This window comes from Lolium perenne, chromosome 1 (assembly GCF_019359855.2).
Source record: "Lolium perenne isolate Kyuss_39 chromosome 1, Kyuss_2.0, whole genome shotgun sequence".
NCBI classification, from domain to species: Eukaryota; Viridiplantae; Streptophyta; class Magnoliopsida; order Poales; family Poaceae; genus Lolium; species Lolium perenne.
Genome location: NC_067244.2, coordinates 54,969,392 through 54,996,748, shown reverse-complemented (window position 1 = coordinate 54,996,748; position 27,357 = coordinate 54,969,392). Strand labels below are relative to the sequence as shown.

General features: G+C 43.4%; 1 protein-coding gene across 2 annotated transcripts; it reads left to right on the top strand.

Annotated features, from left to right (window-relative positions):
• Positions 1 to 18,287: 18,287 nt before the first annotated feature.
• On the top strand, positions 18,288 to 26,916 carry LOC127292812 (uncharacterized). Of its 2 annotated transcripts, none has more exons than XM_071827305.1 (11): positions 18,288 to 18,451; positions 21,685 to 21,827; positions 22,044 to 22,225; positions 22,341 to 23,708; positions 23,832 to 23,888; positions 24,427 to 24,772; positions 24,852 to 25,051; positions 25,605 to 25,681; positions 26,000 to 26,101; positions 26,206 to 26,392; positions 26,480 to 26,916. In XM_071827305.1, exons 2-11 carry the CDS (start codon positions 21,719 to 21,721, stop codon positions 26,567 to 26,569), a joined length of 2,718 nt encoding a protein of 905 aa, XP_071683406.1. In that variant the 5' UTR covers positions 18,288 to 18,451; positions 21,685 to 21,718; the 3' UTR covers positions 26,570 to 26,916. The 2 variants fall into 2 exon arrangements, with proteins under 2 accessions (XP_071683406.1, XP_071683408.1); XM_071827307.1 differs by having other exon boundaries at positions 18,443 to 18,537.
• The last annotated feature ends 441 nt before the right edge of the window (positions 26,917 to 27,357 follow it).

Sequence of the window (27,357 nt, the reverse complement as noted above, 5' to 3'; positions counted from 1 at the left end):
TGTATTAGCACTTGTCAAATGAAATCAATTTCCCAAATCAACAAAATACAAAATAGATCATGTCAAAATTTCCCTAACTCCCCCTTAACAGAAACTTCGTCCCGAAGTTAAGATTGGTACCTGAACATCTCGGGGTAAGACTTCCTTAATTCTTCTTCCGTCTCCCAAGTTGCTTCTCGCTCCGGATGATGTTGCCATTGCACTTTACAGTATTTGATTGCCCTGTTTCTTAACTTCTTCCATTGTACTTCTAAGATCTTTTCAGGCCTTTCCACATAAGTTAAATCAGATTGCAATTCTATTTCCTCATATGTGATAGGATCATCCGGTGCCTTCAAACACTTTCTGAGTTGTGAAACATGAAATACATTATGAACTTGACTTAGTTGTGCCGGTAACTCCAACTCAAAAGCTGTTCCTCGATTCTGACTGAGTATCTTAAATGGTCCTATATATCGAGGGCTTAACTTTCCTCTTACTCCGAACCTCTTAAGTCCTTTCATTGGGCTAACCTTCAGATAAACCATGTCTCCCACTTTCGGTTCCCAATCTCTTCTCTTTAAGTCAGCGTAACTCTTCTGACGACTCTGAGCTATTTTGAGTCTATCCCGGATCACCTCAATGACGTCTTGTCTCTCCTTGATGTAGTCCGGTGTAAACTCCTTGTTTTCTCCGGTTTCAAACCAACAAATTGGTGATCTACACTTCCTTCCGTATAATGCTTCGTATGGTGCCATCTGAATGCTATTCTGATAACTATTGTTATATGAGAATTCTGCTAAAGGTAAATGGTCCTCCCATGAGCCTCCAAAGTTCAGAGCACAAGCTCTAAGCATGTCTTCTAGTATCTGATTGGTTCTTTCGGTTTGTCCTCCGGTTTGTGGATGATATCTTTGTCTTGAAATCCAACTTGGATCCCAAAGATTCTTGTAGTTGTTTCCAGAATGCTGATGTGAAAATTGAACCTCTATCTGAGACTATCTTCTTTGGTACTCCATGCTTACTCACAATTTCCTTCACATAAATATCCACAAGCTTTTCTGCAGTATCTTTTGTGTTTACGGCTATGAAATGAGCACTCTTGGTAAGTCTGTCCACTATTACCCATATCATATCCTTCCTCTTACTAGTCATTGGTAAACCAGTAACAAAATCCATTCCAATTTCATCCCATTTCCATTCCGGTATCTCTAGTGGTTTGAGTAATCCCGCAGGACTCTGATGCTCTGCCTTCACTCGTTGACATGTATGACATTCCGAGACATATTGTGCTATTTCTCTTTTCATGTTGTTCCACCAGAACATCTCCTTCAAATCCATATACATCTTAGTACTTCCCGGATGTATTGAATAAGGGGTTTCATGTGCTTCCTTTAATATGATTGACTTTACTTCTGGATCATCTGGTACACAGATCCGTTTCTGGAAGTATAATGAATCAAAATCCCCTAGATGGAATTCCGATGGTCTTCCTTCGCCAATCCTCTTGATTTCCTCTTGAATGAACAAATCATCCGCTTGCTTTCGGATAATCTCATATTTCAAGTCTGAGTACATCTCATCCATAATCCTCATGGTTGCTATACTTCCTTTGGCATCACCTTGAATAAACAAAATCTGAGCATCTTCTAACTCTTTCCGAAGTTCCTTTGGAATCTCCCATTCCGTAGGTTGATTCTCAGTACTCTTCCTACTTAGGGCATCTGCTACTACATTAGCTTTGCCTGGTGTATAGTTGATCTTAAGGTCGTAATCCTTAATCAACTCCAACCATCTCTTCTGTCTCATGTTTAATTCTTTCTGGGTGAAGAAATATTTCAAACTTTTGTGATCGGTGTATAACTCACACTTGGATCCATATAGAAATTGTCTCCAACTCTTCAAAGCATACACAACTGCCGCTAACTCGAGATCATGTACTGGGTAGTTGTGTTCATGTGGTTTTAACTGTCTTGATCCATAAGCTATTACCTTTCGATCTTGCATAAGAACACATCCAAGTCCATTCTTGGAAGCATCACAATACACCGTGTAATCCTTTCCAGGTTCAGGAACTGCTAACACTGGTGCTGTGGTTAACTTATCTTTGAGTGTTTGGAAGCTGACTTCACACTCATCAGTCCACACAAATGGAGTATTTTTCTTGAGTAACTTGGTCATTGGTCCTGCAATCTTCGAAAATCCCTCTATGAATCTCCGATAATAGCCTGCCATACCAAGAAATCCTCGTATCTCCTTAGCATTTTTAGGTGATTTCCATTCCAATACGGACTGAACCTTGCTTGGATTCACCGCTATTCCTTCTTTGGTTATGACATGTCCAAGAAATTCAACACTATCTAACCAAAATTTGCACTTGCTGAACTTCGCATATAGCTGATGTTCCCTCAAAGTTTGCAAAACTATCTTCAAATGCTTGGCATGTTCTTCTTTATCTTTGGAGTAGATTAGAATATCATCTATGAACACTATCACAAACTTGTCCAAGTACTTCATGAATATCTTGTTCATCAAATTCATGAAAATTGCTGGTGCATTTGTTAGTCCAAATGGTACAACCAAGTATTCATGGTGTCCATACCTTGATACAAACGCTGTTTTTGGTACATCTTCCTTCTTGATCTTGATTTGATGGTATCCTGACCTTAAATCTATCTTTGAGAAGACTCCTGCTCCTTGAACTTGATCAAAAAGGTCTTGAATTCTAGGTAAAGGATACTTGTTCTTGATAGTGACATTGTTCAAATTTCTGTAATCTCCACACATCCTCTTTCCTCCATCTCTTTTATCCACAAAAATAACTGGTGTACCCCATGGTGACACACTTTCTTGAATAAATCCCTTCTGTTCCAGTTCATCTATCTGAGCTTTCAGTTCCACTAACTCCTTTGGCCCCATCTTATATGGTGGTTGTGCTATTGGTGCTGTGCCTGGAATCAGATCGATTGTGAATTCTATCTCTCTATCGGGTGGCATTCCCGGTAGTTCCTTAGGAAATACATCCTTAAACTCATTCACTACAGGAATATCTTCAATTCTCACTTCCTTCAGACTATTTAGTTCCAATCCGATCTCCAACTCACTGTACTTATCTCCTTGGAACACTATTCGACCTCCGATGGAGTTGCGAAGTGATACTGTTTTGTCTCCACAATTAATCACCGCTCCATTTTCTGTCAACCAATCCATCCCTAAGATGACTGATATGTCCTTCATGGGTATAATGAATAGGTCCGCGAAATACACACAGTCACATATGGTTAGGACTTGTGCTTCTTTCACGTGGGTTACTAAGATCGTTCCCCCCGCGGATAAGACAGTTATAGGGGTTTCTAACTTAGAACATCTAAGCCCAAATTTTTCCACAAATTCCAATGCAAGAAATGATGTGGTTGCTCCAGTATCAAATAATACTTTGCCAGGATGAGTAAGAATGCTTAGCGTACCTAAGACTGTTTGATCCGACTCTTCCGCTTGTTCCAAAGATGTGCAATTCAGCTTTCCATAAGGCTTTCCCCTCTTATTGTTGTTGTTGTTGTAGTTGCGGTTGTTGTTGTTGTTGTTGCGGTTGTTGTTGTTGTTTCCACCTCGTCCTCCAGAGCTCTGTCCGCTCCACGACGACTTGTTTGGACATTCTGGCTTGATGTGTCCTTCCTTCCCACAACCATAACAAATGATTCTGGGTTTCTGACAATCCTTCTGCAAATGACCCTTTAGACCACAATTGTTGCAGATGATCTGGTTGATTGGGTTCTGACTCTGACCTCCCCGGTTGTATTGGTTACCAGTAGTAGGTCGGTATCGGGGTTTGAAACTCCGATCAGGTATTGGTTTACTGATTGGGTACTTCCTTGGCTCTATACGAGCCCTCTTCCTCCTGTCCTCCTGAACTTGCCGGTAATCATCCTCGAAAGTGATTGCCGAGTCAATCAGTTCCTGGAATTCGGCAGTCCGTGCCAACCTCAGTTGCATCTTCATGTATGGATTCATGCCTTTCATGAACCGCTTCTTCCTCTTCTCCTCTGTATCTACATCCTCCGGTGCATACCTGGATAACCTATTGAAATCCCGAACATACTGCATGATTGGTGCAGTATTCTGTCTTAGTTCTTCAAATTCCCTCTTCTTCAGCTCCACCACGCTGTCCGGAACATGAGCATCCCGAAACTTCTTCTTGAACTCCTCCCAGGTGAATACCTTATCTGGAGGGTGTACTGCTACAAGGTTCTCCCACCATGATGCTGCTGGTCCTGACAACAGATAAGTGGTGTATCTAATCTTCTCCTCATCGTTGCAACCAACGGTCTTCAACTTCCGTTCCGTATCCATGAGCCAATCTTCAGCATCCATTGGTTCTGGAGCTGATGTAAATGGTAGTGGTCTTGCATTTTGAAAGTCCGATAGTGTTACCCCCTTGCCTTCATTACCCCTATCATTGATGACGTGGGTAAAGAAATCTTGCATGTTCTTGCTCTGGCTTTCTTGGTAACGCCTCCTATCCTCCTCCATTGACCTCATATACTGTTGGAAGTCTGGGTGCAACATTGGGTGTGGTGGTGGTGGTGCGTTCTCTGCTCTAGCTGCTGCATCTGCCTCCTCTTTCTCTCTGGCTTCCCACTCTCTGCGAGCCTCTTCGGTTTCTACTAACGCCATTTCCCCCTAGTCCTGTAACAAAGAGCGATTACTCATAATTACACCATGCGAATGTTTTCTGAGCTCAACTCATTGCCCAGAACTAGTCACACAATGAAATCAAGAAGCAAATCCAAAACAAACATTTATTATGTATATACACCGTATAATACATAACACACTCACAAACTTATAATACATGTGGTATATATAAACCACTTATTTGGCTCAAAGCCCAAGCCAACGGGAATCTAAAATACGTTCTATTACAATACCACCTAGATTACTTTATTCTTCCCTGGAGCTCTACTCCTCATCGTCTTCATTCGCCTCCGCATACATCCACAGGGTCCATCCGTCATACGGTCTGTCCTCCGAAGACCGTCCGGAATGAAAGTTCTTCCCGTAGGTATGTAGTCTGAATCGGACGAAGTGCCAAGACAGAGATCTGTCATGCCAAAGTAACTAGATAAAGACTCATACATATCCCCAGTGGAATACAGCTCCTCTTCTCCAGTCATCCATGGAGGATTCCTATTCACTTGACCCCTCATCTTCTTCTTCTTCTTTTTCTTTGTTCCAGAACTCTCACCTACGATGTACTGGGATGTTTTGGGTAACCCCATCTCCAAATCTAAAGAAATGGAGTTGGTGTCTTTCTCTTTCTGCCCATAGCTTTGGTTAACATTCTGATTAACCGCATCACTCTCATCCCCTGTATCACATGGAATTGGCTCCTCCTCATCACCGAAAGGTTCCCCGAAACGCCAACCCGTCGAGTTCTCGATCGGTGACTCCGAGCAGTTTATGTTCCATGAATGGTCTCCCCCATATCCAGTATCATACGATGCTGACACGTGTGGATAGTGCGGAACAAAGTTAGGTATAAGTGGATCTCTTGTAAGTGGATTTCTCTTGGACCACTGGTCACTGAAATCTACATCGCTGTCTGGGTTAAAGAAAGGTGTAGTATGTTGTGGTTGTGCCCTCAAATCTCGCATCCGAGTTTGGACTTTATCAGGGTCCGTGAACTCAACTAGCATGTGGTCAATCTCACCTCTCATCTTCATGTGTAAAAGGTACATCGTGGTCAATAAAGACTTACAGCTATCCATATGCTGTGCTGCAGCTTCAGGACTTCTGTGTGCTAACACCAAATGAATCAGAGTAGGATCCTCATCTTCCTCGGCATGAGGTATATGAGAAAACTCTGAACATAGGAGTTCTACTGACTTATGCTGCCTTATCTCAAGGATTGCCTTGAATAGGCCCATATGGTAGGCTGTGGTGATAGTTTTGGCTTCTCCGTAGGGCATTATACGACTCATCAGCAGTTTTTCCGGTAGTTGGACCGATACTCTGCACTTGGCTAGGATTTCCCCATCATAGTAGGTATACTTGATAATAGGTATCCGTGGATCACAATGAAGTTCCTTCAGCATCCCACACAGGAGAGCTGTTATTGGTCCATCATAATCACCGAGCCAACCCTCAACCTTCCTCAAAGTCCTCTTAGGAAAAGTATTCGCCATTATGGCTGTATACAAAAGCAGAATATTAGTAGTGATAATGCATCATAATAGCTATAATAAAGAATTATCGCACTAAAATATATGGTTTTGCTATTCTCAAGTGAATAGTCACCATATTTCTAGAGAATCCTTTACTATTTCTACTAGACTCCTACAGGTTTCTTCCCTATACTAGGTTTTTCCAACCTAAGGTCGCAACATTTGCTCGATACCACTGCGGTGACCCAAAGATACCACTGCATGTTGTAGTATACAAGTCGTTGATATGATCTTTGCGAAGGGACTTCTTCACAATTTGCCATATCCCTCAGAGTGGTACAACAGAAACATTGCAGGTCATAACACTCCATACTTTATTACAAACATTGCCTTAACAAGTTGGTATTCTCACAGGTCCTATGAGAACACCCTAAGATACTACTTAAGTACGATTACAACTCATAACCAATATAAAGAGCTCAACAACTTATTTAGGTAAGTTCTATGTTGCTCGGCTCTATGATGCTAAGGTATGTCACTACTTCTCCACCTCCGTGTCATCTGGTCCATAGACTATCCCATAGTCTACGCCTTCCACTCCGCCGGTAAGATCAGGTTCTTCGTAGACCAGCTCGTAGCTTCCTTCTGGTGCTCCATCGTTGATAGCCTCCATTTCCGGATCACAGTCTAGCAAGGGTGTCGAAAGAAAGTGAGTACAGAGGTACTCAGCAAGTTCTAAAAGAATAAAAGGTGTTTGATGCACTAGCTATGACCATTGATCAGGAAATCGCAGGTCAATGCATGTTTTTGAAATCATTTCTTCAAAAGGTTGCTTTTATTATGAAAACTATGCCCGTCAGTCTTCACAGGTTGACCAGAACTTCGTGGAGTTCCTTTCTGCCGCGTTCGCAGCTTCCTTCCCGAACAAGGAGTGACAGCCACAATTTGATACACTCTGCAGAGGTACGTTACTTTTCCCACAAGAGATCTCACCCTTTTTGCCATCCGCAGGGACTTGCCCCCGTTCACACTTCCTTTGGTGTGAGGCCAGGTATAAAGATCCAAGCCTACACCGCCTTCTCCGCGACTGCAAACCCACCCTTTTGTCCACCCGCACACCTCCAGTATACTTCCCACTATAATACGGCTTTACTCATGGTGTACTTTGGACAATCCTTCATAGATCGTAGAGCCAACATCACTAATGGATGGGGATTTAAAAGGATATCCCAACCTACAGCAGTGCCTCCAAAGACCCGCCGGCTCTACCAATCCGTTGGCGTGCAGAAGGGAAAAGATACGACTGGCTTCCCCAGAGCCATTATAGATCTCATGGTCAACGCGATTTGTACGGCGCTAGAATCACTGGACGGCATTGGTAATTTAATCCTAGGGTGATATAACCCATTGCAATGGAACCTCCACCATATCAACACATACCATGGTTCCATTGCCAGCCACATAGTCATATTCATAGTTGGAAAATAACATTTCATTTGCGATGCAGGAATGATAAGTATATAGCTTTGCATTAAAGTAGTAGAAAATAATCAAGTTGACATGAGCAAGGGTGAACTTGCCTCGTGGACTGCGAGATAGTGCGGTTCAATGCGCTTGATGGAACCTGGACCTCGGGTTCTCAGAGAAGCATCATTGTCCGGTAAGGACAATGTTATAAAAATCCAAATAATGCAATCATGGATGTATTATTTTATGTTGAATCCCTTTACCCCAATGAGTTATTACAATTTAGGGTTGTATTTAAGATTTATGTCTTTGACGGTAATTTACAATTGATTTAAAAGTATTAATCATTGTAATTCACACAAAGTACAACAATTCAAAGTAAAATGATTTTACTTGATGATTACCTTAGTCATTCCAAGATAATTTGAAATTATAGAGTGAACTCTATAGTTTTTTGGAATAAAAAGGAGTATAGTATTTTTCTGGGAAAAATACCCTTTTTCAAAAGAAATGATTTGGAATAGTAGAATTTCATTTTGAAATGTTTGAAAATAAGTATTTAAACTTATTTGAGATTTTTCCTTGAATTTTAATTACAAGGAAATAATAATCTTTAATTCCAAGTTATTATTTAAATTCTGAAAATTCATAATTTTGAATTTATTTCATAACTTCCATTTCATATTTTATTCTGGTTAAGATTTATTTTTCATTCATAAATCCAATTTTTATTGGATTTTTAGAGTTGTTTATGATTTATTAAAATTTGGTAAAGTTTTGGTCTTTTATTAAATGTAAAAAGACCAAAATACCCCCCTGGACCCATATTGGGCCCAGCCCAATAACTTAACCCAGGGACGGCCCAATAAGGCTGGCCCCCTTTTGGGTTCGGTGGCGCCGAAGCGGCCCACCTCACTCACTCTCACTCGGCCCTCTCACTCGCTCGTCTAACCCTAACCGCTGGCGACTCCCGTGGCGATGACGTCGCCGCCATGGCCGCCGCCTCGCTCCGGCCATCGCCGTGCTACTCCGCCGTAGCCACCTACCGATCCTAAACCGCCGCGTGCAGATCTATCGATCTGTCCGCGCAGTTTTCCCCTTCTCGTCCTCTCCTGGCGAATCGCCTCCGATCTGGATCCCGTGGAGAATCGCCGCGACGAACTCCGGTGAGATCTCGTCCTCGCCGACGATGGTACGCGCCTGGGGTTGACCTGGCGCGGGTGCTGCTTGCAGTACTCGTGCCGTCGCCTCAGGTGCTGCTACGGTGGTGCTGGTTCGTGTCTGGGTTCGCCGGCGTAACGTCGGCGCCTACCCTGGACTTGCAGCTGTTAGGGCCGCGCGAGCACTGCCTCGCCATGCCCTAGCCTCTGCTTCCAGGCGCAAGTAAGTGTTGCATCCTCACCTTCTCCTCTGTGCGCCTCCCCTTGTTACTGTTCTTCTTCCTCCTCATGCTCTGCTGCTCCCTGGTGATCCTGTGATCACACAGAGCCATGCTATTCTTATGCAATTTGTCTGTGCTTCGGTTAATTGCAAGCTCATGGCCCAATTACCATTTACTGTCATCGCACATGCTGCTTTGCTTGCTGTTCATGCTGTGCTTGCTTCTCTGCTGCTCCTAGCATGCTCTACACTTGCCATGATCTACTGTGCTTGCTCAACAGCTATCTATGTCATGCTATGCTTGGTTACGACTTGCTTATGCTTACTGGTCTATCATGCTTGCTTGTCTAGGTGTACTTGTGTTGCATCTGTGACACTTGTGTGTGTGCCAGAGGTGCCTGTGATATGCTTCAGTGCTATCTCTGTAAGCTAATGATCCCTTGGATCATTCCTTGCTTGTTGGCTAACTTCTCTATGTAACTTGGCTTGCTCTAATTGATCCATTTGATCAATTGATTGTCAGTAATTGCTTACTGTCTAATACTATGGCTACATGAGTTAATTATATGGTGATGCTGATGCTCAAGCATCACTGTGCTGTTGCTTACTTGTGCTGTTGCTTATCTTAGCTACCTAGACTTGTTCTAGTGGCTATGGATTAACTGTGTTGCTTAACAGTGTGCCACTGTTAGTGTTTAGCATGGATCTGTAATAAATTCATGCTTGTATCAATTAGATTATGATGAACTGCTTATGCAGTGATGATTTAAATGACTTGCTTGTGTCTGAATTTATGATTCATGATTCCTTTACAAGCAATTAGAGTCTGAATCCATTTCTGGATAGTGATGTGATCTATTTGGCTTTCTCTTAATTGGTGCTAAGTGTGATGTGACCTCAGTAGCCTTGCTACTGACTGGTTGCTCACATGGTTGGTTGGATCTTGTTGGCTACTCATCTTTGCTTGCATATTTGGGGATCATAGTAACTATGAATGCCAATATGCTTGCCTGTCAAGAAATCTAGGGTTTCTGATGGTTGTATGCTTAGGATTTACTGTATAGTCTTAGCTGCTAATCCTTGCCATCTACTGGTGCTATCTATGCATCAAATCTGGCTAGTGTATGCCTCTGTGCATATGTGCTAGTTTCTGTGTATAAGATCTATACCTAGATGCTTTCTATTTTAGTGGCTTTTGACTGGCAGTAATCCTTGGTGAAAACCAAGTGATGATCTACCCATATGAGCATCTGCTCATCCCATGCTTATTCATGCATATGATGGATTAGATCCCTTGGATCTTTTCCAGGAACTAGGTATACCTTGTTCCAGCTCCTAGAAAGAAATGTTTTGTTGATGCAGACTTGGGTTTGTGTCACAGCCCTTCACCTCCAGGTCTTGGATGATCTTCTCAGGTCACCATGATTTCTGGTGGTTGAGTGGGTGTGTGTGTTGGTTCTGTTCTTGCTCAAGAACTGGATGAACTGAGCTTGTTCTTGCTTCACCCTTACCTGGTGAATCTTTATCTGGTCGACTGGTTATGATTTCTAGGGTTTGTGTCCCTTTTATATGAACCCTGCTTCTACCCTTGCATTGACACACAAGCCTGGCTTGCTTTGGTGACTAGGCTGATGCATGGCCTTGCTTTGTTCTTTGCCCAGCACACTTGAGCTGTGTGCTCTCATATGCTGAAACTTGAGCCCCTGGTGTGTGCTCAGGTTTGGTCTGCTGCTGCCCTTATCTTGTGCTGTCCATGGTTTTGGACAAGCACAAGTGTGCTGTGACAGTTTGCACTGTCCAAACTGAATATTATGTTATTTGCTAACTGTTCAAACTGAATTTATGTGACTAACACTAACACTCTGGCTAGTGTTGGTTCTTTGTTTTGCAGGTTTTGAAGATGGACATGACCATGAAGAAATACTTCAAGTCATATAGTCTAGGTTTTAGTTTAGGAATCATATTGTAATCTTCATTTTTATTTCTGTTTATTATTTATCAATTCTTGTATCAAGAATTTTGTAAAGACAATGTAATTTGTGATGTGATATCAATAAAGCCCAAGTTTTTGTTTATGAGCTTTTGATTTATGTAATATTTATATTCTGGAATATACATTGTATTTATGATTCACTTTGAAATTCAAAGTTGTTTTGAATTCATAAGTTGTGTTTAAATTATGCATTCCTTTTATATTGTTCAATGCTTATTGTTAAATGTATTAGCACTTGTCAAATGAAATCAATTTCCCAAATCAACAAAATACAAAAGAGATCATGTCGAAATTTCCCTAACTCACATTGCCTAACCCTAAGTGCAAAATGAGAGAGAACCTCGATCCCTCTTAGGTTTAGTTGCAATAAGGCGCGAAAATTTCCCCCGTTTTGCGATGGAATGCACATCCCATTTCTAAATCTACCCTTCGTTGTTCCTATGTTCTGGGTTATTACAAGTAACAAGCTCACGGTCTCTCACTCGAACAAATCGTGGTGGAGAGCTCAACACTATGCAATGATGCAAAGCAAGAACACCGGAGGTGTTCAAGTCCTTCACACTCAAATCCCACCAAAGCAACGAATGCTAGGATGAGATTGGAGAGGAAGAACAAGGGGGAAAGTCAACCAAAGACTCCAAGATCTAGATCCCAAGAGATTCCCTCACTTAGAGAAGAATTGGTTTGGTGGAAGTGTAGATCTAGATCTCCTCTCTCAAATCCTCAAATATGAGCAAGAATCATGGGGGGGGGGGAACAAGAGAGAGAGCAACTTCTTCAAATGCAACAATGGAGGTGAGAGAAAAGGGAAGAAGTACCCAGCCCAAGGTGGAAGAAGGGCTATTTATAGCCCAAGAGCAAATATAACCGTTGGGGAAAAGTTGGGCTGAGTCAGCCGTCGAGGAGGCCGGTCAACCGGGCCTGGGACCGGGCCGTCCGGTTCAGGACCCGGTCAGATCGGGCCACAGACCGGGCCATCCGGTCCACAGACCGGTCGACCGGGCTAGTGACCGGACCAAGCTGAAGCATCGGGCCTCGGGCCGGGCCACTTCACTAAAACGCACAAAACCATGGCCCAGGCCCGGCCCGGCCGAAGCATCGGGCCACAAAATCAGGCCCAGGCCCGGCCCAGAGACATGGTCGGGTCGGGCTTGGCCCGGGAATTTCGGGCCGGGCCGGGTCGGGCCGACCGGGCCGGGCTGCCCATGGCCAGGTATAGTGAAGGTCAAGATAGGTGCAGTACCACTCGAATTGTAAATATGGCAATATGCTTTTGGTTATTTCATTATGGCAATATGCTTTTGGTGAAAATGTTAAACGTCAACATATTTAACAAGCATGTAATACATTTCTATTCTAGCTAATTTTCTTACACGTGGCTGTAGTCTGGAGTGGTCTTTTTTTTTGGCTATTTGACTGGATTATCAGTGGGTCATCAATTGTCATTGCTTGGATGGGTCGGTAAAGGTTAAGATATGTACAATACCACTAAATTGTAATTCTGGCAATACACTTCGGCGATTTTAGCGCACTACAATATTAGTATCTCGTTTGTTCATTGCCTTTTCTGTTTTCCCTTTTATTAGGTTTTATTATCTCCGCTTACCATTTTAAATGCTTTAATCTTGCAAAAGAAGTTAGCCTTAGTTCAACTAGTAGTCTGGCATGTCGCCTACCACTTGTGCACTTCTTTTGTAAGTATTGACATCTTGTTTCCGTTTTCAGGTAATTGTTTGTTAGGCATTCAAATCATGTATTTTTTTTATTGCTATGTTAGTGTTGATTGAGAGCTAGTTCTTTCATTATTTTAGAAACACAAAATCTGACCTGCATGACAATGGCATTCCACTCTCCGGAAATTCAATTCGGCTCCCGGGTGCGTATGCTCCCTCTACCAATAAAACATATTTTTAAGTGTGGAAAAATTTTGATAAAAAATTCTACATGTACATCTCACCCAAGTTTACGTGGCAGCTAACTGGTTTGTAATCTATAGAGATTTATACTTGTTTTCATAAAAAGATCTTGATTAGAAAGAGAATTCTTTGTGTCTTTCAAGATAATATGAGTGTACTTTTTGAAGGTATGAGTGTTAATTAGTCTTTTATTTCAATTGCATACAAGATTCTCGTTGTTGAACTATGCTAGGATAAGTGGATAACAAAACCATCTGGTGTGATGTAGATAAGTCCAAGAACATATAGAGGTGAGCCCAGATTTTAATTGTTGGTTCCATAAGTCAAGTGGGTTTAATACTTTTTCTTTTATCTTGTATTTTGTTGATGTAACTAACTAAAGTCACTTATATTGTTTTTATGCAAACATAATCCATGGATGATGGTCAATACTAACAACACTTTACATATTCCATTTTCTCAGATGATGGTTCCAATCCTTGCATATTTCTAATATGGTAGTTTCTGCTCGGTCGGGTCGCGACTTGCGAGGGACATTTTTAGTTTCATTGTTGCACTTCATATTGACTTTTATATTTATTCATTACATATTAAGTGTAGTAGCGCTCAACAATGCAATATTTGTAGCTGCAAGAACATGAATAGTAGAGTTCAATGATGTGCAAGAGTAGAAAATTTGGGCCTTTAGAGGACATGGTTTGTAATGTTTTGCCATGTACATTCTTTGCATCTTGTCAAGAATGTGATCTAGAGAACAATTATGTGAGTATTAGTTCTAAATGTAAAAATAGGTTTGTATTTCCAAAATTTTAAAATATTTTTTTGCAGGAAAATGGGTGGGCGCGACAACAAGAGCATGCATGATCTAGTTAAGGAAGGTAACTCGATGAAATGACTATGCAGCGATGAATTATTAATTTGTCATTCAATTTTTCTATTCCATGTGAATACGGTCGTTAGGTGGTACACATGCACAATTAACGAATCAAACATGAAGTTTGTGAACCTACAATTTCAGCTTCAAAACACACAATTATGTTTATAATGAGACAAAACCATCTCAACTATCCCACCAAAAGTATTTATGACCTACATGGGAATAACTCTGCTCTACACAAAATACTCCACCTACTACTACCCCCATCTCCACATCCTAACAACCTGCTATCAGCTCTCTACATGAATGTAAACCAAATAGCAATGATGTTGATAATCTTCACTGCAAACTATGTTGCAATCTCAATTTTTTTTGGAGGAAGCCACCTTCTCTCTTATCCTCGATGATTATTTTGACGTGACAATTCACAAAAGAAACCCACAACAATGAACACAGAAAATTGGAAATGGTGTGAGGAGGGACTATAAGATTGATGCACTAGCCAAGTTTTCCAACAGACCGATCTAATAGAAAGAGGCTATGCACTATATTTATATTCAACACTGCCCCTCACGTTTAGGCTATTTTAGTCCTTAGCATGAGTTCGGTGCACATGTCGCAGAATCTTTTTTTTCTTTATGTTTTTAATACTGCGCGAGTAGAGTCTCGAACTTGAGACCTCTTGGCTCTGATACCATATAAGATTGATGCACTAGCCAAATTTTCCAAAAGACTGATCTGATGGAAAGAGGCTGTGCACTATATTTATATTCAATAGGGACGAGCAGAGGGAAGAACCCAGGAGAATTCGTGACACCATGGTTAGTTGCCCACACAATTACATTTATCTATTAATCTGAGATTGATGAATTGTGGTACAAATCTTATTGAGCCGCAATAATCTTGAACCCAAATCTAAACTGCTTTTCTTTATTTTTTTCTTCCTCATGGTAGCTCGTGTCAAACCTGACCATGCGACGGTGAGCGTTCATGTCTTCATGTTCCACCGTGTTATTCAACCACCTTCCCAGCCTTTTGTTCCCATCGACACCATGGTTGATTTATGCAACATGTTTTTTTTTTCAATTTCAGTAGAACGTTTGTCGTGTCAACATGTTCAGGTCTAAAAAATTATGAATAATAGTAGGAGATACACACCGAACTAATATTCTAGATCTAGATTTAGCATATAGGGGTGTAGGGACGAGGAAATACTAGTTTGGGTTCGGAAACAAAAGACCAAAGTTGGCATTTTCTTCCGAAAAGGAAGATATAAGAGGTAGGCACAGTGCACTATTGTTGTCCTGCCACAATTGCTAAACAACAACATTAGTCTTTGCCACATAATATGCCCTCAAAAGTTAGAAAAATATATTTTGCTAGCTGGAAAACGCCAAACATTTTGATGTTGGTGGAGTAAGACACCCAAAGGTCAGTCAATTCGCAGCGAAGAGCATCTCCAGCACGGTCTCCGCATAATTCACTCCAATTGCGAACAACTGGTTTTAGCAATTTGTGCCAAAAAAAGTAGCTCCAACGGAATTTACATAAGTGGTCCCAACAATATTTTTAAGAAGCCAAATAAAATGGTCACCTAAATTGTCATATTTGCATAGCTAAAAAGGAGTCAAACCTGGTAGTTGCCAAAACTGACGCAGGAGGCCTATTGCTTGTGCAGAAATTTCGCCGCGAAGACCTCTCTCGCCGGCCACCGCCCCACCACCTCCCTCGCCGCCGTTCGCCCTATGTGCGGACTTCTGTTAGCTTCTCCTCTGCCCCACCCCTCCTTTTCCCTCTGACGCGAGCTTCCCTACTGCCAAATCGAGCGTCGTCCTACCTGAAGTCTCGTCGGCAGATCCAGATCTACTTCACATATCTTCTTCCTCCGATGTGGCCGAGCCTTGGAATGGCAACGTCGACGATTCGTGGTGCAGACGAGCTTCGTCCCACACGCCGGTGCCCCCGACCGGCCTTGGACGCCCCACCCACGCCGCCTAACCTTAGCGCGGTCGGAGCATGACGTCGTCCCGCGCCACCACCGCAAGCTCATGCGCCCTCGCCGTCGGCCACACGCGCCCTTGCCACGACCTCAGGCGCCACCATCGCGACCTCAAGCGCTCCCGGACGAGCGCGCGTCGTCGATTTCGGTCGCGCCTACCCCTCGTCTCCGACCCGTCCGCGAGGTGTTCGACAATTTGTCCACAAGGTAATTTTATTTTAATGCAGTACTACAAATTGTAGATGAATTGGTAATAATTAAGTACTACATTATTTGTTTCCTACTTTTTCCGATTTTACTTTACTTGATTTAAATTCATTATTAAGTGGTTCAAACTACATACACATAAATACAAGTATGTGCTCAAAACTTGACATTCTAATTTTGGATTGCTATTATAGAATGGTTAGAGCATCTCCACTCGTCTCCCGACGAGGCCCCCGAACGATGTTTTTTCCATCCGGACGGCGAAATTCGGCCCAGTCGCGTCCCCGGTTCCTCGATTTCGTCCGGATTTGGGCCTAAATTCATCCGGCGATCCCAGGCCATCCCCGCCCCCCCGGGGAGCTCTCGGGGACTCCGGACGAAACAAAAGCGCGCGAAACGGCGGGGGAACTTCCCGCGCGTCTGGTGGCCCCAACTTGTCGGCGAGAGACACCGATCGTCATCCTCATCGCATCGTCTTCCGCGCGCTGTAAAAGCCTGCCGCCGGTCAGCATTCGCCGGCCGCGTAGCATCCACGCGGCGAGTTAATGCCGTCGCATCGGCTTCCGCGCACGCATCGTCTTCCACGCGTCATTAATCGCCACCGCCCCGCCGCGCCCGCCGCGCCTATTTAAGCCACTCCGCTCGCCGCGACGCCCCTGCTCCACTCTTCCTCCATCCTCCCTCCCCTGCTCCACTCTTCCTCCACCTCCAACGATGTCGTTCTCCGACGACGACGGCGCCGCCGCCAATGGCTTCCCCCGCCGGTCGCTCCACCAGTGGGAGGGCCACCTCCTCCACCAGGCGGGGTACCCCTGCCCGCCGGACACGAGGCCTCCCGGCGGCGGGTGGAGGCTTAGTCGTGGCGGCGTACCAATCCCGCCGCCGCCTCGGGGCGACGCCCTCGACGCCGCCATCGAGGAGGCGCGGCTCACAATGACGGACGAGGAGCGCGCCGATCCACGCCACCACCCCGACAACTACACGCGGTGGAACTCCTACTTCCTCCGGCGGTGGGAGCGGGAGTTGGCGGCCTACGACGGCCCGCCGCCTCCGCCTGCGCGCAACAACGCCGCGGGACGCCGACGGTGGTGGAGCGCGCCGGCCGGACGGCGGAGAACGTCCTCGAGCACATCGAGGCGGGAACTTCCCCGTGCCGACGATGCCCCTCCATCGAGGGCATCGGCGAGCCGCCGCCGGGGAAGCGTCTGGCAGCCACGCCGCATGGCTGCCAGCTCGTCGTCTTCCGGATCGGCGTCGAGGCCGTCCTTGGCGCCGGTGAAAAGGGAGGCGACGTCTCCGTCGACGCCGGCGCCGACGCGCGTCAAGAAGGAGCCATTGTCTCCTCCGCCGACCAGAGGGCGCAGCGGCGCCCTCGTCATCCGCGACCAACCCTCTTCCCCGCAGCGTGGGCGGAAGAGGAAGTCGGCGAAGAAGGAGGACGGCGCTGCCGCCGCCAACGCCGCCGCAAACAGGCTCGCCGAGGAGGAGGCGGCGCGCGGAGGATGCCGCCGTGGCGGAGGCGATCGCCGTGTCACTCAAGGACCTGGTGCCCGCCGACAACGCCCTCCCGAGGACGCCGCTGGAGTGGTCGAGGCGCGATCGGGAGCGCCAGAGGCGGAGCGACGGCGAGGCCGATGGACCCAGCCGCCGCGCGAGAACTCGCCGCCGCGCCGCCACTCCAACCGCCGCCGCCGTCGCTCGCTACCGCCGGCCATGCGACACCTCCATCCGGCGTCGCCGTCCCATTCGTCGACCTTGAAGCGTCGGACGACGAATGGTACAAGCCATCCCCCGCCTCGGTGGGAGACGCCGGCAGGGGCGGCGGCACAGCCGCGCCGCCGCACGTCGACGACGACGACGGCGGCGACTACACGGTGTTCTACCGCCATTTCGGCATGTAGAGCGCCGTGTTTTTAAATTAGCAGTTCAATTCTCCTAGCCGAATTCGAAATATAGTCGAATTCGGCCTCTACGTATGAACTTCGCCCGTTATATAGTAAATATCATTAAATTTAGTCTAAATTTGCCCGTTTTTAGCCGTAGTTTGTCAAGTTTCCGTTTTTCAAATTTGCATCGTCGTCTTCGCCTGGGCACGCGGCTGGGAAACTACTCCTCCCCAGGCCAAATCTTTCTCCAATCCGGACGAAAATTTAGCCGGATTTGGGCGTGGGGAGCGCCAACGAGTGGGGATGCTCTTAGCAGTTCAACAATGCTGTGTGAGATTCCATAGTCGCCCCCGCCTGTCAGTGACTCAACCACTCCCCATCACCTCTGACCGCGCAGTGACCGCGGCGGTAATCCCCACCCAGCCACCACCTACACAAATAATAATGACATCGCTCTCATCTCCTCACACACACTGCGCCGCGGCACAGTACACAGAGGGGGAGAAGGGGAGAACGCAACCAAAAAAAGAGGAACCAAAAGGAGGGGGCTTCTCTTCTCTTCTCCTCTCCGGGAAGCGATCAGGTGAGGCCCCAACCATCCCCTCCCCGCACCGATCGATTCCTACTCCCGCTCCGCTCCGACCGAGCGCCGCCGCGGGGCTCGTCGCGGTACGGTTCGCGGCGGCGCTACGGCGCTGTTCCCTCCCCAATTTCGCCCTTATTTCCCCCCAAGTTTTCCGACCGGTTTTTTCCGGCGAGATCTTCGCTCGCTCTAGGGTTCCCGCCGTCCCCTCGTTCCCCTCGGATAGCACGCGAATGCTGGTTCTCGGGGCGCGACGGGTTGAGGGTTTCGCGGTTTTGGTTTAGGGGTTTGTTACCACCTTTTTGTTGGGGGTTTAGCGCCGCTGATCACCAGGGGTTAGGGTTTTAGAGCGCGCGGGGGTTCGGGTTCCGCGGGGGTTAGGGTTTCGGTTCGTGCCATTCGCGACTGATTCTGTCGTTCTGCGGCGATTCCCCCGCACAGGATGGCGCTGGTTTCGGTGGATTTCAGTTTCGGTGCCTAAGCGCGAAATGTTTGGGGTTCCTTTTTTTTTTAACCCCGCGGTTGTTGATTTTGTGGATTTGTGGGTTCTGGGTGCGGCGGCTAGAAAATTTGGATGCGCTTGGGGGTAGTCCTGGAAGGTCGGTCACTTGCGTGGGTAATTGATTTGTGATGAGATGGCGGGTGCATGATGATTTTGTTGTACTTGTCTGGTAGTGAATGACTGAATATGTTGTTTCCATATATGGGCGATGCACAGTTGCTTCATATGTGGCTTCAGTCAGCGCGTACTTGTACATACTTCATGCGCATAGCACTCTAAGATGTATCTGTTCGGTCATTTTGTGAGATTCCTGATGATTGGATGGTAATTTTGGGTCTGTTTATGAGACTGAATTCAGTCTTCGAGGTTGCCCGTTAAGATGGCTGGTTTCTGAGGTGCTGCATTGGCCGACCATTGAACTCTTGTTGATCAAACATGAGGTTCATTCAATGTCAAACTGTGTAGTGGTATTGTTGTAGTTGAAGTCTTCTGTTGAGGCGTGTGTGATTTGGGTTTAAGCTTGGAGACGTTGTCAACAGTTGTACTTGCTGCCATGACACTGTGTTGACTTGGAGTTCTTGTTTCAGTCTGCACTAAAGTTAAATGATTTTGTAAGTGTGGAATGTTCCTTGCCCAACTATTGAACTAATACCGGTATCATTATTTTACATCCTTGACATCACAATGCTGATTTCTCTACCAAAGACCCGTCTAAAGTTGTTTGCAATGTGAAAAGCACATGTAGCCAGTTGTCGAGTCTTTGTTTTTTTATTCCCCCTTTAATATGAGTTCATATCCACAGCTATTAAATTTGCATCCTTGAATCTACTAAATGCATGGTTTGCATACTTGGACGAACTGTGAAACCACAGGGTTTTCCTTGGCGTGGAATGTTCCTTCAATATGAGTTCATATCCTTGCATCTACCTTTGTTAAATGATTTTATAAGCGTGGAATGCTCCTTGACCAACTGTTGAACTAATACTGGTTTTATCTGGTTACATCTTGGCATAACAATGCTGGTTTGTACATCCATCCTAAAGTTGGTTGCAGTGTGAAAAGCATATGTCGCCAATTGTCGAGTCTTTGTGTTCTGGTTCTCTCTTGAACATGAGTTCATATCCACATCTATTAAATTTGCATCCTTGTATCTACTGACTGTGTGTGGTTTGCACACTTTGAAAAATTGTGAACCACAGGGATATGAGTTCATATCCTTGCATCAACCAGAGTTAAATGATTTATAAGAGCGTAATGCTCCTTGACCAACTGTTGTACTAATACTGGTTTTATCTGGTTACATCCTTGCATAACAATGCTGATTTCTAAATCCCGCCTAAAGTTGTTTGGAGTGTGAAAAACACATCTAGCCAGTTGTCGAGTCTTTGTGTTTTTATTCTCACTTGAGTATGAGTTCATATCCACAGCTATTGAACTTCCATCCTTGAATCTACTAAATGTGTGGTTTGCATACTTGGAAAAATTGTGAACCACAGGGTTTTCCTTGCCATGGAATGTTCCTTCAATATGAGTTCATATACTTGCATCTACTTTAGTTAAATGATTTAATAAACGTGGAATGCTCCTTAACCAACTGTTGAACTAAAACTAGTTTTATCTGGTTATATCTTGGCATAACAATGCTGATTTGTACATCCCTCCTAAAGTTGTTTGCAGTGTGAAAAACATATGTCGCCAATTGTTGAGTCTTTGTGTTCTAGTCCTCCCTTGAATGCGAGTTCATATCCACATCTATTAAATTTGCATCCTTGCATGTACTAACTGTGTGGTTTGCACACTTTGAAAAATTGTGAACCACAGGGATATGAGTTCATATCTTTGTATCAACCATAGTTAAATGATTTATAAGAGCGTAATGCTCCTTGACCAACTGTTGTACTAATACTGGTTTTATCTGGTTACATCCTTGCATAACAATGCTGATTTCTAAATCCCGCCTAAAGTTGTTTGGAGTGTGAAAAACACATCTAGCCATTTGTCGAGTCTTTGTGTTTTTATTCTCACTTGAGTATGAGTTCATATCCACAGCTATTGAACTTCCATCCTTGAATCTACTAAATGTGTGGTTTGCATACTTGGAAAAATTGTGAACCACAGGGTTTTCCTTGCCATGGAATGTTCCTTCAATATGAGTTCATATACTTGCATCTACTTTAGTTAAATGATTTAATAAACGTGGAATGCTCCTTAACCAACTGTTGAACTAAAACTAGTTTTATCTGGTTATATCTTGGCATAACAATGCTGATTTGTACATCCCTCCTAAAGTTGTTTGCAGTGTGAAAAACATATGTCGCCAATTGTTGAGTCTTTGTGTTCTAGTCCTCTCTTGAATGCGAGTTCATATCCACATCTATTAAATTTGCATCCTTGCATCTACTGACTGTGTGGTTTGCACACTTTGTAAAATTGTGAACCACAGGGATATGAGTTCATATCCTTGCATCTACCATAGCTAAATGATTTTGTAAGTGTGGAATGCTCCTTGACAAAACTGCTGTACCAATACTGGTTTTATCTGGTTCCATCCTTGCGTAACAATTCTGATTTGTATATCCCGCCTAAAGTTGTGAAAAACATATGTCGCCAATTGTTGAGTCTTTGTGTTTTAGTTCTCCCTTGAATGAATTAATATCCACATTTATTAAATTCGTATCCTTGCATCTGCTGACTGTGTGGTTTGTATACTTTGAAATATTGTGAATCCCAGGGTGTTCGAAGAAAGACAGCCCCAAGATCGTGCAATGCAGACTGCAGTACAGACTCGCAATCTCCGGGAAAACCAGCTAGGAGGAGTGATCTTTGGTTGCAAGCATGAAACAATTGAAGAGTGCTTCAGTAAACAGCTATTTGGTTTGTGAAACCCACCTTTCACCTCTTACCTTACTCATATATTTAATTTTTTTATAGCATCATTCGGTGATTGAAAATATCCTGTTAGTTTTGCTAAGACAATATAGACTATCTATCGTGATGCAATATGTTTGTTTATGAAATACAGACTTGTATAGCCTTAGTTTTTTTTGTTGAATTTCCCACCTTAATTAGTTTGCTCTCTTTGTGTTATAGGTCTGCCTGCGTTGCATTATTCATATGTGAGGAATGTGAAAGCTGGCCTACCTTTGTTTCTATTCAATTACACTGACAGAAAGCTGCATGGTGTTTTTGAGGCTGCTAGTCCTGGCCAGAACTCTATCGACCCATATGCTTGGAGTAATGATGGCACTTTACGGACACCTTTTCCTGCACAGGTATCGATAAATTGTGAATATCTAAACCTTGTTCATTGTTTGTTTGGTGTATGTATATAAGTAAGTTTGTTCCAGTTTATCATGCTAATGTAAAGCAACTGCTTGTGTTTGTAAGGTTCGTATTTGCACAAGGACTCGCTATTCGCCACTGCTTGAGGCCCAGTACAAAAAAGTGATTCAAGATAACTATTATACCCATCACTACTTCTATTTTGAGCTGGATCATGCACAAACTAGAGCTTTAATTGCTTTGTTCAAGTCAGTTGGTGTCAAGCAAGTCCAAGCTGTTCCAAGCAAAAGAAGTCTAGATGTACCTTTACAATCAACAAGAAGGATGACATCAGTTATTGCTAACCAAGAGAAAGGCACAGCCAATTCAAAGGACATCAATTCATTTCGCGTTCTGTCAAGTTCTTTACCATCAACTAAAAGGATGGCATCAGTTAATCCTAACCAAAAGAAAGGCACAGCCAAATCGAAGGACATCAATCCATTTAGTGTTCTGTCAAGTTCAGCTGGAACTGTTCTAGATGATTGGGTTGATTCTGACGTGGACAGTGGTAGTGCTAGTGCAACATCAGATAGCAACACTGGTGAGAAGGCATCTGGAGAACTAGTTTCTGACTGGGAGGATTTGGATGACAATGTTCTTCAGCAGCAGTTTGGTCTTAGTTCAGATCCAGATGATGTCAGTCAACATTCCTCATACAAAACTGTTGCTGAAGGTATGGAGCTTATGCAGTGCAATCAACTGGTTGTCAATTCTGTGAATGGAGGAACTCACACTTCTGATGAAGACATGCTTGTGAACTCACACGATGGAATAGGCAATGAGGTTCAGAATGAACCAGATGATGTTGGCGTACAGCTTGAAAGATCGTCTATCCTGAAAAAACTGAAGGAGTTGTTTGACTTACGACAGCAGGCAGCACTATCTTCTCAGGATTTTGCTTATTCTAGTCCAGATGCACATGTACCTCAAGAAACACTGGTTAATGCAAACCTTTCTGGTCAGGGTGAACATGTACCTGAAGAAGCACAGGTTACTGCGAACCTTTCTGGTCAGGGTGAATATGTACCTGTACCTGAAGAAACACAGATCAATGCAAACTTTTCTAGTCAAGATGAGCATGTACCTGTAGAAACATGTGTGAATGCAAGTCTTCCTAGTCAAGATGAATATGTTGCTGAAGAAACACAAGTCAATACAAACCTTCCTCGTCAAGAAGAATATGTACCTGAAGAAACACATGTCAAGGGAAGCCTTAGCAAAGATCAATATGTTGATGAAGAAACACAGGTCAATGTAGGCCTTCCTAGACAAGATCATTGTGTACCTGAAGAAGCACAGACCATTGCAAGCCTTGCTCCAGGTCATTGCATAACTGAAGAAACACAGGCCAATCCTAGCCTTTCGAGCAACCCAGTTTGTGCTACCGTGGAAGATAATACATCTTTTGAGCAACATGATGGAAAGGCTGAGGTGCCTATGTCATTCACTTTTGTTTGCATTCTTTTGCTTTTCATTATTTTATTACAGTTCATCACCTGGTGCCTGATAACATGTATATTACTCTCACATTATTCTTTTCATTCTCTTGTGCAGCTTCTACGAATCATCACTGTCTTAGCCAAGAAGGCTGCTGCACTGGAGAAGAATCAGGTTCCTCATCTTTTCTCAAACACAAGGGTTGTAAATGTTGATTGTTGCCTTCATTACTTTATGGGATGTTGATTAGCGTCTTATTACTTTGCTGGATTAAGAAAAGAAGAGAAGATTTTACATCCCACATCATATATGGTTTTATGGACTTGGGCACTATGTTTTTATAGCGGTATATGGGAGAGAGTCCTACTGCACATATATTGAAAATAAAAATTAATATGATATAAGGAATTAAGGATTCCATTTATGGTTACATTGCTCTATTTTCTTACCACTGATAGTTGATGTGATCAGTTCAGCATATAAATTCCATTTAGTTTGAGCATTATGTTTTCTTGTATGGACCATCTATTTCACCTTTGCATTATTTATTTCTGTCAATCCGCAGACTGAACTGGCCAGCTGGTATACTAAATCTGCCTACCTTACTTTTTGTGCCAGATATCCATGATCCAAAATGTGTTGGACACTATTTTGTATTTTCATTTAAATGCTTCCTGCCATATATCCTCATTACGGTCCTGTTCTTTTCCAGATGAAATCAGATGAAGAAATAATTTCACTGAAGGAAGTAGTTAAAGACTCCGGAAGAAAAGTTCAGCAACTGGAATATCGTATCGATGAGTTACAATTCAAATTTGACTCCTCATTGTCTCTTCAAGGAAGCATGTGCGATAGCCTGGACATACCATCAATATTTCTGATCGGTGGTTATAATGGTGTGACCTGGCTATCATCTCTTGATTCTTTTTCTCCAAAAAAAGACATCCTGGTGCCTCTCACATCAATGGGTTCTCCGCGTTCATATGCATCTGTTGCTGCAATGGAAGGCTGTGTATTTGTTTTTGGTGGTGGGGATGGTAGTTCGTGGTATAACACAGGTACACTGATATTTCAATTTGCTTCCCTACTTTTTTTTATGGGCTTCAAACTGCATTTATGTACTCTCTGTTCTTGTAGTGGAATGCTATAATACAAGGAGTAACGAGTGGATGATATGCCCCTGTTTGAACCATGAGAAAGGATCTCTTGCTGGAGTAAGTCTTAATGGCAAAATTTATGCAATGGGTGGAGGAGATGGAACTCAAACTTATTCAGAAGTTGAGATGTTTGATCCTTTTCTTGGAAAGTGGATATGCAGCCCGTCCATGCTGAACTCTGTACGTTCTCTGCCTCCCAGTTGTGTCTAATGATTGCTTGTGTCCTTTGATATGTTTGCAGCCAATATTGAGAACTTTCAACTTAATTCTCCTAGTCTAGTCATGATTGAATGTGATGAGCTCATTGATGTTAATATGGACAACTAAGAGACATCTGCTTACTTAGATTTTCAATTGACCATCTTCTGCATAGCCTCGTACTAAATTAGTTCTGCATTGCATCCTCATGTACTGACATTATCTAGAATTGTGTTGCTATGTAACTTAGGATAACTGAAAAGTGACACTGAATTAATTAGAATAGTGGTAATTGCATTGTGATAGGCTTACTTTGGACTTTCAACTTGATCATTTTCTGCATAGCTTTGTACCAATTGAGTTCTGCATCGCATCCTCATTTACACACATTATCTAGAATTTTGTTGCTGTATAACATGGGATTACTGAAAACGTGTCATTGAATTAATTATTCTAGTTGTATAACATGGGTTATCAAGAGAGTAGTTCACTAATTTTGACACTGATCTCTTAAGTATGCTGCATTATCTTCCAGCGATTTGCTCTAGCGGCGGCAGAATCAAGTGGTGTCATCTATGCATCTGGCGGATTTGATGGTAGCAAGTACTTACAGTAAGATCTCATGCTATTTCCCTCCATTTTACTATTCCATGTGTATTACAATTAAAGTGTTCATGTTAGGGTATCGACACCAATTAAATACTTCTGTCATCAATTTCTATAAGAATATGTTGCCTCAGATATTATACATTATGAAAGTATTTCCTGATGGTAATATCAATGTGCTGGTAAATTTTCTTGTATTAGTAGTCAAACCTAGAATATGTCACTGACATAGCTTCTTTTTCTTTGATGCTGAATAACCTATTATGACATGGAGGAAGTACATGATTAAATTACATTATCAAATAACGATCACATCACCTACAGGTCAGCAGAAAGGTATGATCCAAGGGAAGGTTTCTGGGTTCGGCTTCCAAGCATGAATGCAAGGAGAGGATGCCATGCTGTAGCTGTCCTGGGAGAAGTCCTGTGAGTAAAATTTTCATATGTTTTAGATCTCATGAACACAGAACTGATGGCATCTCGGGCTTTAATCTTCGCAACAACCGGTTTTTGACTTTTGACTGTTTCAGATATGCTATCGGAGGTTATGATGGAGACAGTATGGTTTCCAGTGTTGAGATCTTTGATCCTCGCCTCAATACCTGGAAGATGGGCGATCCCATGAGCAACCCAAGAGGATACGCCTCTGCAGTTACGTTTGATGATAACTTGTTCGTCCTCGGCGGTCTGCGGTCCAACGAAGCAATACTGGACACTGTAAGTGAAAATCGCATCAAAAGTGTAACTGTTACCTTCACAAATCTGTGCTCTCTTTCAAGGACAGTTTCTTCCTTTGTGTTGCAGGTGGAGGTCTACAATGTGAGCTCTGGCTGGTCAGTTCCAGGTTTCAGTTCAATTGGGAAGAGATCCTTTGCGTCAGCCATTGTCATGTGATCAGGAGTACAGTGCTCATCTCAGTATGGGAGGAACAGTAACCCAGTGTTCTCCGGGAAGCAGTTTTAGGGCTCATCGTCTCACCCCTTCTTTTTTGCGCCCGGGAAGCAGTTTTAGGGCTCATCGTCTCACCCCTTCTTTTTTGCGCTTCGATTGTGTACAGCCAACAACTCTGCATGGTCCAGGGTTTTAGCAAAACTAGTTTAGTTGCACACCTTTAACCATGCATTTCAAGGAATGCACTAACAGCTGAAATGGTCAAATCTTAACCCTCCTTTTTGTACCTGAAATTGCGCATTTCATGGAATGCAATACTGTTAGAATGTTCCAGATGCAGAATTTGATTCTGACCTATCTGTTTGATGCCATTATTTCGTTATTACAAAGTAACTCTTTCTGAAAACTTACCGTTTTGGACGTAGGTAGAGGCAAAGCTTTGAAAATTTGAGTAGTCTCTAAAAAATGTAGATAACATACCCCATATTTCTTACTACTAAGTTAGGAGCGTGAATATTCTGCAACTAGTTGTGGGTGTACCTCTTTTTTTTTTGACACTTCCAAGTTTTTGAAAAATGTAAACTAATTTTGTTTCTTCAAAATATGATTATATGTGACCTGTGCAAAAAAGAAAAGACATAGATGAATAGTGTCATGTACTATTTACACATTATTTGTTCTTTTTGTGTAGGAAACATATGGTTATATTTTTGGATGAAACTTCACATTTGCACAAGATACAACACAATGTAGGTTAATAATTTTAATTTGCATTTTTTAAAAACTTAAAA

Coding starts and splice junctions, on each gene's coding strand:
- LOC127292812 (XM_071827305.1), top strand. CDS start 21,719: ATGCAGACTGCAGTACAGACTCGCAATCTCCGGGAAAACCAGCTAGGA. Junction 25,052..25,604: donor GCCCGTCCATGCTGAACTCT/GTACGTTCTCTG, acceptor ATTATCTTCCAG/CGATTTGCTCTAGCGGCGGC. Junction 25,682..25,999: donor GATGGTAGCAAGTACTTACA/GTAAGATCTCAT, acceptor CATCACCTACAG/GTCAGCAGAAAGGTATGATC.